The sequence below is a fragment of the Propithecus coquereli genome, unplaced genomic scaffold (genome assembly GCF_000956105.1).
Source record: "Propithecus coquereli isolate 6110/MARCELLA unplaced genomic scaffold, Pcoq_1.0 Scaffold395, whole genome shotgun sequence".
Taxonomy (NCBI): domain Eukaryota; kingdom Metazoa; phylum Chordata; class Mammalia; order Primates; family Indriidae; genus Propithecus; species Propithecus coquereli.
In genome coordinates, this window is record NW_012149674.1 from 1885483 (window position 1) to 1898235 (window position 12753).

Here is a 12753-nt window from a genome sequence, read left to right on the forward strand (position 1 = left end):
TATGGATTTACCCTTCCCCTCCACCCCCTTCTACCTGCCCGTTACCCTATGAATGTTACTTCACATGTGTGTACCTTAGTGTTGATCAATTAGTACCAATTTAATGGTGAGTACATGTGGTCAAACGTAAGACTTTGAATATAAAACTTACTAAATATCCCCCCACCAAAAAAAAATAGCTAAAGCCCTATCTAAAATGTAAAGGTCATCATACTCAGTCTGACACTGGTTTATTTTAGGCACCAAGACCTAAACCAAGACAACGTTTAACACCTGTAGATAAGAAGGTGTCTTTTGTGGATATCATGCCACATCAGAGTGATGTAAGTAGTAAACACTTAAAATACTGATTTTTTTTCCCATAGCAAACATTTGAAATAAATGATATAGGTATACTATATCCTCCCTGATTTAAATGGAAACAGGTGAATAAAGTGTGTCTTTTCCCTTTAAAATGAAAGCTTTCTATTTTGGCATACGGTAAGCGTTAAATATTCATACTTTGATTTAAACCCTCTCATGGCCCCATATCTCTCTCCAGCTACTGCCACAATCCAGTGTTCTCATTTACCAAAAAAAGGTCTTCAAAAAAATTATCTTAATTCTGTTTCTCTCTTTTCACACTGTTTCTTAAGCTCACCCCAGTCAAGCCTTTATCCTCATTAAAACTACTCTTACTAAGTTCACAGTGACTTTCTCTCTGCCATATCTAGTAGTCAATTCTCAGTGCCCGTCTTGATCTCCAGGAGCATTTGACACAGTGGAATACTTGCACCCTCTTCTCTTGGCCTCTGTGATACCATGCCTTCCTAGTTTTCTTCCAACTTTGCCAGTTAGACTTCTCACTCTCCCGGACCTGTGTCTAAATGTTGAAGTGCCTCAGCATCAGTCCTCAACCTCTTCCCAGTCTATATTTTCCTTTTTTGGAGGGGTTGGGGGCAGGGTCTTCCTCTGTTGCCCAGGCTAGAGTGCAGTGGCATCATCATAGCTTGCTGCAACCTCTAATTCCTGGGCTTAAGCAATCCTCCTGCCTCAGCCTCCCAAGAAGCTGGGACTACAGGCACCCACTACTACACCCAGCTAATTTTTTTTTTTTTTGTAGATAAACAGCTTTTCTCTATGTTGCTCAGGCTGGTCTCCACCTCCTGGTCTCAAGTGATCCCCCCACCTCTGCCTCCCAAAGTGCTAAGATTATAGGCTTGAGCCACCTCGCCCGACCTCAATCTATATCTTCATTAAGAGATCTTATCCATTCTCACGTCTTTAAAAAGCATCTGTATGCCAACACTCCCATATTTATAATCTCTAAGCTCAAACTCACTGCTGAATTCCATATTTACTTTCTTATTGCTTATTTCATGTGCAATGGATGTTTAATAGGAATTTAAACATAATACGTCAAAAACGAAACTTCTGATTACACCAACCCTCTTCCAAAATTTTTGCCTCTTTCAGTGTTTCCCATTCTCATTAAATCACTCACTCAGTTGCACAGGTGTGAATGTTAGAGGCAACTCTTGACTCCTCTCTTTTTCTCATACCCACATCCAGTTCATCCACAAAAGCTGTCACTGTACTTTCAAAATATGTCCTGTATTTGCATCATCTACATCATTACCACTCAAGTTATTTCTCATGTGGACTTCGTACAAAGATTTTTTTCTTTGTAATTCACATATAACAAATAATATGGACATAAACCTTAAGCATACAGCCCAGTGGATTTTTGCATATGTATACACCTATGTAACCACGAGCCACATCAAAATATTCTGTCTCACCAGGGCTTAAAATAATTCCTGGCATATACAAAGCATTTAATAGATATGTGATAACTGAATTCAATAATTATAATTCAGGAGATGTTTTATAGCTGGCATTTATTGAGTACTTATTATGTTTCAGGCACTGGACTAAATGCTTTATATACACTGGATTCATTTAATCCTCACAACAACCCTATGTAGTTCATACTAGAATTATTCCCATTGAAAGATGGGAAAAGTAATGTTTACGGAAGTTAAGTAATTTGCTCATGGCCAAAGTTTTACAGCTGGGATTTAAACACAGGTATCCTGATTCCTCAGTAAATGACCCATTAATGTTAAAAAGACATATATACTTAGAGATATTTGGTGTAATGTTAGCCATGATATCTAAAAACTGTGAACTAATTAAATGTCCAAAGTAAAATAGTTCATTAAGCCATGGTACACCCATCAATGTAATAGTATATTGTCATTTAAAATTACGTTCCCAAAGTTTCATATCAGGAGAAAATATTTATGTTATAATATTAAAATTTTTAAAAATACAACAGAATATAGTGCATTTATAATACAATTATCACTATGTAAAAAGAAGTTTTTATTTACATCAAATTACACAGACCTAGAAATTTAAGAAGTTATTAATAAATATGACCATTGGGTAGTAGGAATATGGATTTATATTAATTTCTTTTATATTTTCTTATTTCTCTTTCACATTTTATATATTAGATATGTTTACTTTTAAAATAGTAAAAGTTATAAGCTATATTTTAAAAACAAAACATCTGTTTATGAACCTAGGAAAAATGGTTAACTATAAACTGGTATTTGATACAGTTATAAAAAGATAATACTGATTATAGGAAATACTTACCTATACTAGTATATGCAGTTTTTAAAGTCACATGAGTAATATGTAATTATTATAGAAATATTAGAAAATACAAATAAGCAAAACAAAAACCAGTAAAAATAAAATTAAATTTCCCCAAATGTATAACTCAGAGAAAATATTTTGGTGAATTTCCTTGTATACTTTTTCTCATGGAAATGCACATGTATTTGATTGCCTGTTTGTATTTTAACAAAATATGGTACATATTATTCTATAGCTAGCTTTTTTATTCAATACTGTAGTATGTACTCTGTAATGCCAGTAGGTACAGATCTACATCATTATTTTTTCATGGTTGGTTACACAGAACTCAGGTATCTGGATGTAACATATTTTATTTAACAAATGCCATATTGTTAGACATTTCCATTGCTTTCAGTTTTTCTGCTATTATAAACAATGCTTCAGTGAACTATACTTGCAGTTCTTAAATTGAAGGTTAAAGAATAGTAACCATTTTATTGAAATATATTAAATTCAGTGTCATATGAGTAACTATTTTATTTGCTACCAGTACATCAGTATATGTGTAAAAGTCTTACAATGATTTAGAATTTAGTAATAAATATGAAATAAAATACATGCATGTTTTCACATTAATATAAGGAGACTTCTACTTCTTCTGAAGATATGAAGGAAATTTCACCAGAAATGGAGGATACACCTGAAGTAGAAATTAATATGCCTACTGTTACACATATTCCCGAGGTATGCATTTGTATTAAAATTATTTTGGAAGGTTTAATTTGGTTCTTAAAGACTTTGTCTGTGAGTATTGACATGGTTCAGGAAATCATAGTATTTATTCTATTTTTATATTTGACTTCCTTGCAATAGAAAGGTCAAAAATATGACACATGCAACAGCTATAATTGTACTGATATTTGCAGGTATACATATGTGCATTAAGGTTTTAATGTAAAATTAATTTTGAGATTAATGCACTTTTCATTCTTAATGTATATTTAGATTTTCATTTATCTAAAAGATACAGTCATTTGTATAAATTTAAGTGGTTGTTTTCTGAGTCTCATATATATTGCATATCTGTATATTTAAGTCTCAAATTTATATGCTTTATTATTAAAGTGCTTCAGAAAAAAATGTTATAAAATATGATCTAAGCAATAACAAATGTATCAGTGTGCTTTCCTTTCTTCAGATTTCACAAGAAAGCAGTATAGAGAAGGTAAAAGAGAACACTGAGAAAATGCAGCAAGAAAAAGATGATGAGGTGTCTTTACTATCTGAAGGTCAGCTGGTAGTACGAAGCTTGTCATCTTCTGAAAATGAAACAGAAATAACAGAGGAATTGGAACCAGAAGGTGACTTTCCTTTTTAAACTAACATTTTTTAGTTGGCCCTTTGCTTTCTTTGGTCTGTTAGAGAGAGTATGCATCATAGAACATTTCATTTAATAGTAGGATCTACCTCATGATACCTATTTCTCTTTTTTCCTTTTTATCATTTTTATAATTTTTATTTCAAAATATTATGTGGTACAAGTGTTCTTGTTACATGAATGAATTGTTTAATGCTAAAGTCAGGGCTTTTAATGTGCCCACCACCAGAATAGTGTACATTGTACTTGATAGGTAACTTTTTATCCCTCACCCCCTTCCACCCTCCCCCATTTTTAGTTTCTAATGTTCTTCACACACCAGCGCTCCCCAACATTTTTGGCACCAGGGACTGGTTTCATGGAAGACAATTTTTCCGTGGACCAAGGTGAGGGGTGGAGAGGCAGAGCTCAGGCAGTGATGCAAGTGATGGAGAGCGGCTATTAACACAGATGAAGCTTCCCTTGCCCACCCACTGCTCACCTCCTGCTGTGCAACCAGTTCCTGAGTTTTATGGAAGACAGTTTTTCCATGGACAGGGGCAGGGGGTTGGAGCTCAGGCAGTAATGTACACCCCAGTTCCTAACAGGCCATGGACTGGTACTGGGCCATAGCCCAGGGGTTGGGGACCACAGCTTTAGACCACTTTGTGACCATGTGTACCCATCATTTGGCTCCCACTTTCTAGTGAGAACATGTGGTTTTTGCTTTTCCATTCCTGAGATACTTCTCTTAGGATAATGTTCTCAAGTTTCTGCAAATGACATTACTTCATTCCTTCTTATGGCTGAGTAGTACTCCATGGTGTATATATATATCACATTTTCTTTATCCACTCATCAGTGGACTCTTAGGTTGATTCCACATCTTTGCAACTGTGAATTGTGCTGCAATAAACATTGTGGTATAGGTGGCTTTTTGATACAATGACTTCTTTTCCTTTGGGTAGATACCCAGTAGTGGAATTGCTGGATTGAAAGGTAGGTCTACTTTTAGTTCTTTGAGGAATCTCCATACTGTTTTCCTTAGAGGTTGTACTAATTTACAGTCCCATCAACAGTGTATACAAGTTCCTTTTTCACCACATCCACGCTAACATTTATTGTTTTTTGATTTTTAATAAGGGCCGTTCTAATGGGGGAAGGTGGTATCTCATTGTGGTTTTAATTTGCATTTCCCTGGTGATTAGTTATGTTGAGCATATCTCTGTTAGCCTTTCGTATATCGTTTGAAAAGCTTCTGTTCATGTCTTTTGCCCACTTTTTAATGGAGTTATTTGTTTTTTTTCTTCCTGATTTGTTTGAGTTCTTTGTAGATTCTGGATATTAGCTCATTGTTGGGTGTTTAGTTTGCAAATATTTTCTCCCATTCTGCAGGGTGTCTATTTACTCTGTTGATTATTTCCTATGCTATGCAGAAACTTTTTAATTTAATTAGGTCCCATTTATTTATTTTTGTTGTTGCCGTATTTACCTTTAGGATCTTAGTAATAAATTCTTTGCCTAGGCCAATGTCTAGAAGAGTTTTTCCTATAGGTTCTTCCAGAATTTTCATGGTTTCAGGTCTTACATTTGGTCTTTAATCCATCTTCAGGTAATTTTTGTATATGGCAAGAGATAGGGATTCTGTTTCGTTCTTCTGAATGTAGCTATCCAATTTTCCCAGTGCCATTTATTGAGTAGGTCCTTTCTTCTCAATATGTTTTAGTCTGCTTTGTCAGAAATCAGTTAGTCATAGCTATATGGTTTTGTTTCTGGTTTCTCTATTCTGTTCCATTTGTCTATGTCTCTACCTTATATCAGTGCCATGCTGTTTTAGTAGTACTATGGCCCTTTAGTATAATTGGAAATCAGGTACTGTGTTGCCTCCAGATTTGTTCTTTTTGCTTAAGATCGGTTATTCAGGCTCTTTTTTGGTTCCATATGAAATTTAGGATTATTTTTTCTAGATCTGTGAAAAATGACATTGGTGTTTTGATGGGAATTATGTTGAATCCGTAAATCACTTTGGGCAGTGTGGACATTTTAACAATGTTGATTCTTCTAATCCATGAGCATTGGATGTTTTTCCATTTTTTTGTGTCATATGTGATTTCTTTCATCAGTGTTTTGTAGTTCTTGTAGAGAGCTTTCATCTCTTTGGTTAAGTATATTCCCAGGTATTTTATTTTCTTTGCAGCTATCATAAAGAGGATTAAATTCTTAATTTGACTCTCAGCTTGACTGTTAATAGGATATGGAAATGCTGCTGACTGGCGTACATTGCTTTTGTAGCCTGAGACTTTACTGAATTTATTTATCAATTCTAGGAGTCTTTGGTGGAATCCTTGAGATTTTCCAGATACAAGATCATATATCATCAGCAAACAGGAATAATTTGCCCTCCTCTTTCCTAATTTGGATGCCCTTTATTTCTTTCTCTTGACTGATTGCTCTGGCTAGTACTTCCAGTATTATATTGAATAGAAGTGGTGACAGTGGACACCCTTGTCTTTTTCCATTTCTTAGAGGGACTGCTTTTAATTTTATGATGTTGGCTGTGGGTTCATCATATATGGCTTTTACTATTTTGAGGTGTGTTACTTATATGCCTAGTTTGTTGAGGGTTTTTAATCATCAAGAGGTGTTAGATTTTATCGAATGCTTTTTCTGCATCTATTGAGATGATCATATGGTCTTTCTTTTTACTTCTGTTTATGTGGTGAATCACATTTATTAATTTGCATATGTTGAACCATCCTTGCGTCCTCGGGATGAAACCCACTTGATCATCGTGCATTATCTTTTTGATATGCTGTTGAATTCAGTTTGCTAGTATTTTGCTGAGGATTTTTGCATCTGTGTTCATAAGAGATATTGGTTCATAGTTTTCCTTTTTTGTTGTGTCCTTTCCTTGCTTTAGTATCAAGGTGTTACTGGCTTCATAAGGATTCCCTCTTTGTTAATGTTATGAAACAATTCAGTACAATGGGTGCCTGTTCTTCTTTGTAGGTCTGGTAGAATTCATTTGTGAACCATCTGGGCCGGGGCTTTGTTTTTTTGGGATATTTTTTGTTACTGTTTCAATCTAGCTACTTTTTATTGGTCTCTTCAAGATTTCTATTTCTTCCTGATTCAGGCTCAGGAAGTTGTGTGTTTCTAAGAATTTATCCATTTTCTCTAGGTTTTCAGTTTGTGTGCTTAGAGGTTTCCATAGTAGTCTTGGATGATATTTTGTATTTCTGTGGCATCAGTTGTAATATCTCCTTTTTCACTTCTGATTGTGTTTATTTGAGTCCTTTCCCTTCTGTTTCTGGTTAATCTAGCTAGTGGTTTATCAGTCTTGTTTATCCTTTCAAAGAACCAAATTTATGTTTAGTTCATCTTTGGTGTTGGTTTTTTTTTTTTTTTTTTTTTTTTTTTTTTCATTTCATTCAGTTCTGCTCTGAGCTTTGTTTTTTATTTCCTTCTACTGACTTTGGGTTTGGTTTGCTCTTTTTCTAGTTCCTTGAGGTATGACATTAGGTTGTTAATTTGTGATCTTTCTTTTTGATGTAATCATTTAAGGCTAGGAATTTTCCCCTAACACTGTTTTTACTGTATCCCATAGATTTTTGGAAGTTTGTGTCACCTTTGTCATTCAATATGAAAATTTTTTTACTTCCATCTTGATTTCATCAATAACCCAAGGATCGTTCAGCAGCAGGTTTTTTAATTTCCATGTATCTGTTTAGTTTTGAAAGTTTTTCTTGGAATTGGTTTGTGATTTTATTCCATTATGGCCTGAGAAGATTTAATACATGGTATGATTTCAATTTTTCTAAATTTGTTGAGACTTGTTTTGTGTCCTAACATATGATCTGTCTTGGAAAATATCCCATGTACTGATGAGAAGAATGTATATTCTGCAGTTTTGGGGGTGAATGTTCTGTAAATGTCTCTTAGGTCCATTTGTTCTAGAGTCCCATTTAAGTTCAGTATCTCTTTGTTGATCTTCTGCCTCGAAGATCTATCTAGTTCTGTCAGTAGAGTGTTCCAAGTCCCTAGCTATTAGGATGTTGCATTTTATTTCTTTCCTTAGATCTAATAGAATTTGCTTTATGAATCTTGTGGCTCCCGTGTTAGATGCATATATATGGAAGATGGTTATATCTTCTTGTTGAATCGATGCCTTTATCATTATATAATGACCATCTCTGTCTTTTTTGTACCATTGTTGACTTAGAGTTTATTTCATGTGATAAGAAAATAGCTACTTCTGCTCGCTTCTGGTTTCCATTTGCATGGAATATTTTTTTCCACCCCTTTACCCTGAATCTATGAGAATCTTTGCGAGTTAAATGGGTCTCTTAGTGACAGTATATATTTGGGTTGTTTTTTAATCCATTCAGCCAATCTGCATATTTTAAGGGAGACATTAAGACCACTCACATTAAATGTTAGTATTGATATGTGAGGTACTGTTCTGATCATAATTTTGATTGTTACCTAGTTGCTTTGTTTTCTCCCTTGTGTTACTGTTTTATAAGGGCTTTGAGTTTTGACTTTTGAGTGTTTTTACACTGATGGGTATTGATTGCTCTGTGTCTGTTCCATGTATGGAACACTTTTAAGCATTTCTTATAGAGCAGGTCTAGTAGTGACAAATTCCGTCAGTGTTTGCTTATCCGGGACAGAATATTTCTCCTTCATTTTTGAACTTTAGTTTTGCAGAATACAAAATTCTTGGCTGGCAGTTATTCTGTTTAAGGAGACTAAAGATAGGACCCTATTCCTTTCTGGCTTGTTTCTCTTGAGAAGTCTGCTTTTAGCTTGATGGGTTTCCCTTTGTACATTACTTGATGTTTTTTCCTCACAGTTCATAGGAGTTCTTCCTTCGTGTTGACTTTGGCCAGTCTGATGACTCTATGCCTTGGTGATGCCTTTTTTGCAATGAATCTCCTAGGTGTTCATTGAGCCTCTTGTATCTGGATGTCTAAATCTCCAGCAAGATCAGGGAAGTTTTCTTTAATTATTCCCTCAAATAGGTTTTACAGGCTTTTGCTTTTTCTTCTTCACCCTCAGGGATGCCTATGATTCCTATATTTAGCCATTTTACGTAATCCCATAGTTCTCATAGCGTTTGTTCATTCCTTTTGATTCTTTGTCCTTTATTTTTAACAGACTGGGTTAATTCAAAAGAGCTGTCTTCGAGCTCTGAAATTCTTTCTTCTGCTTGGTCTAGTCTATTATTAAAACTTTCCCCTGTGTTTTGTGTTTCCCTAAATGACATTTTCACTTCCAGAAGTTCTATTTGGTTTTTTGTGTTTTTTTTTTTTTTTCGTTTTTGTAATATATCTATCTCTTCAGTAAATTTTTCATTCATTTCCTGAATTATTTTTCTACTTTCTTTGAATTGGTTTTCCATTTTCTTTAGGATCACTTTGATTTTCTTTACAATCCATATTCGAAATTCTTTATCTGTGGTAAGGAGTGCAACTCCAAGTGGGCTGGCAACGTGGTGCTCTGTTATCAGGTAACTCCCAGTTCACTGGCAATAGCAGCTTCATGGCTCATGAGGGTAGAGAAGGTCTCCAACAGTTTGGGAGCTTGCAGTCTTCCAGAGGTATAAGGGGAGGAAAAACAAACACTCCCACCTACCCTCTCCATTGGGCTCCAAATGCCTCGGGGGTTGATCTCTGCTGAAATCTTGCTCCTTCTTGTTCTGCTCCACAACGTCTTCCTATGGAATCTCTAGTAAGTTCTGGCACCTTTCCCTCAGAATTACACCGGGATTATGTTTTTTTCCTATCTAAAACGTTTCCTTATTTCTGAAACGATCTGGCGACTGATGTCTCTAGTCAGCCATCTTGCCTCCCCCTGATACCCGTTTCTTTTTTAAAATTTCTTTTTATTTCAGCATATTATGGGGGTACAAATGTTTAGGTTACATATATTGCCTTTGCCCCACCCGAGTCAGAGCTTCAAGTACGTCCATCCCCCAGACAGTGCGCACCGCACCCATTAGGTGTGTATATACCCATCCAATTCTCCCCCCTCCCATCTGCCCAACACCCGATGAATGTTATTACTGTAACATTTAAGTGCAATTAAGTGTTGATCAGTTAATACCAATTTGATGGGGAGTACATGTGGTGCTTGTTTTTTCATTCTTACGATACTTCACTTAGTAGAATGGGTTCCAGCTCTATCCAGGATAACAATAGAGGTGCTAGATAACCATTGTTTCTTGTGGCTGAGTAGAACTCCATGGTATACATATACCACATTTCATTAATACACTCATGTATTGACGGGCACGGGCACTTGGGTTGTTTCCACATCTTTGCAATTATGAATTGTGCTGCTATAAACATTCTAGTGCAGATGTCTTTTTTATAGAATGTCTTTTGTTCTTTGGGGTAGATGCCCAGTAATGGGATTGCTGGATCAAATGGTAGTTCTACTTCTATCTCTGTGGTATCTCCATATTACTTTCCACAGATGTTGTACTAGTTTGCAGTCCCACCAGCAGGGTGTGAGTGTTCCTATCTCTCCATATCCATGCCAACATTTATTGTTTTGGGACTTTTTGATAAAGGCTATTCTCACTGGAGATAAGCGATACCTCATTGTGGTTTTGATTTGGATTTCCCTGATGATTAGAGATATTGAGTGTTTTTTCATATGTTTTTTGGCCATTAGTCTATCTTCTTTTGAAAAGTTTCTGTTCATGTGCTTTGCCTACTTTTTGATAGGGTTATTTGATTTTTCTTGCTGATTTTCCTGAGTTCTCTATAGATTCTAGTTATCAGCCCCTTTTCAGATGTGTAACATGTGAATATTTTCTCCCATTCTGTAGGTTGTCTGTTTGCTCTTGTGGTAGTTTCTTTTGTTGTGCAGAAGCTTTTTAATTTGAGCAGGTCCCATTTATTTATTTTTGTTGTTGCTGTAATTGCCTTTGGGGTCTTCTTCATAAATTCTTTGCCTAGGCCAGTGTCTATAAGAGTTTTTCCAACATTTTCTTCTGGAATTCTTATAGTTTCATGTCTTACATTTAAGTCTGTTACACACCATGAGTTGATTTTTGTAAGAGGTGAAAGATGCTGATCCTGTTTCAGTCTTTTACATGTAGCTATCCAATATTCCCAGCGCCATTTACTGAGTAAGGATTCTTTTCCCCAGTGTTTGTTTTTGTCTGCTTTGTCAAAGATTAGATGGCTATATGAGGATGGTTTTATGTCTGGGTTCTCAGTTCTGTTCCATTGGTCTATGTCTCTGTTCTTGTGCCAGCACCATGCTGTTTTAGTTACGATAGCCTTGTAGTATAGCTTGAAGTCTGGTAAAGTGATGCCTCCCAATTTGTTCTTTTTGCTTAAGATTGCTTTTGCTGTACAAGGCCTTCTCTGGTTTCATCCAAAGCATAGAATTATTATTTCTAGATCTACAAAAAATAATGTTGGTATTTTAATAGGGATTGTATTGAATCTGTAGATCACTTTGGGTAGTACAGACATTTTAATAATGTTGATTCTGCCGACCCATGAGTATGGTATGGTTTTCCACCTGTTTATGTCCTCTGCTATTTCCTTCCTCAGTGTTTCGTAGTTCTCCCTGTAGAGGTCTTTTACCTCCTTAGTTAAATATATTCCTAGCTATTTTATTTTCTTTGTTGCCATTGTGAAGGGTATTCAGTCATTGATTTGGTTCTCAGTTTGACTGTTATTGGCGTATAGGAATGCTACTGATTTCTGTATATTGATTTTGTAACCTGAGACTTTGCTGAATTTGTTTATCAATTCCAGGAGTCTCTTGGCAGAATTTTTGGGGTTTTCTAGATATGAGATCATATTGTCAGCAAAGAACGATAGTTTGACCTCTTCTGCCCCCATTTGGATCCCCTTGATTTCCTTCTCTTGTCTGATTGCTCTGGCTAGGGACTTGCAGCACTATGTTGAATAGAAGCAGTGATAGAAGGCAACCTTGTCTAGTTCCAGTTCTAACTGGGAATCCTTTCAATTTTTCCCCATTCAGTATGATGCTGGCTGTGGGTTTGTCATATGTGGTTTGTATCTCTTTTAGGTAAGTCCCATCTATGACTATTTTGTTAAAAGTTCTTAACATAAATGGGTGCTGAATTTTGTCAAACGGTTTTTTCTGTGTCTATTGAAAGGATCACATGGTCTTTGTTTTTGCTTCTATTTTTGTGGGAGTTACATTTATAGATTTCATATGTTGAGCCATCCCTGTATCTTGGGATGAAGCCCACATTGTTGTGATTGATTATTTTTTTTGATAAGCATGTGGATTCAAATTGCTAAGATTTTGTTGAGAATTTTTGCATTTATATTCATAAGGGATATTGGTCTAGTATTTTCTTTATTTGTTACATCTTTTCCTGGTTTAGGTATCAGGGTGATGTTGGCTTCATAAACATGTTGGGGAGGATTCCTTCTTGATGTTGTGGAATAATTTCTGCAGGATAGGTACCAGTTCTTCTTTGTAGGTCTGGTAAAATTCGGGTGTGAAACCATCTGGTCCAGGACTTTTCTTTTTAGGAAGGTTTCTTATTGCTGCTTCAATTTCAGTACTTGATATTAGTCCATTCAGGAATTCTGTTTCTTCCTGATTGAACCTAGGGAGTCTGTGTGTTTCTAAAAATTTGTCCATTTCCTCCACATTTTCAAGTTTATGTGCATAGAGGTTTTTATAGTATTCATAGATGATATTTTGTATTTCTGTGGCATCAGTTATAATTTCTCCTTTTTCATTCCTCATGGAGCTTATTA

At 35.5% G+C, this 12753-nt stretch overlaps 1 protein-coding gene across 1 annotated transcript in view; it reads left to right on the plus strand.

The window, feature by feature from the left end:
* The window catches only part of RPGRIP1L (RPGRIP1-like), a 121361-nt gene that overhangs the window by 68584 nt on the left and 40024 nt on the right, over nt 1-12753 (plus strand). Inside the window, 3 exon segments of the mRNA XM_012652658.1 lie at nt 240-323; nt 3274-3375; nt 3830-3992. Of these exon segments, the coding sequence (XP_012508112.1) occupies nt 240-323; nt 3274-3375; nt 3830-3992 (349 nt within the window).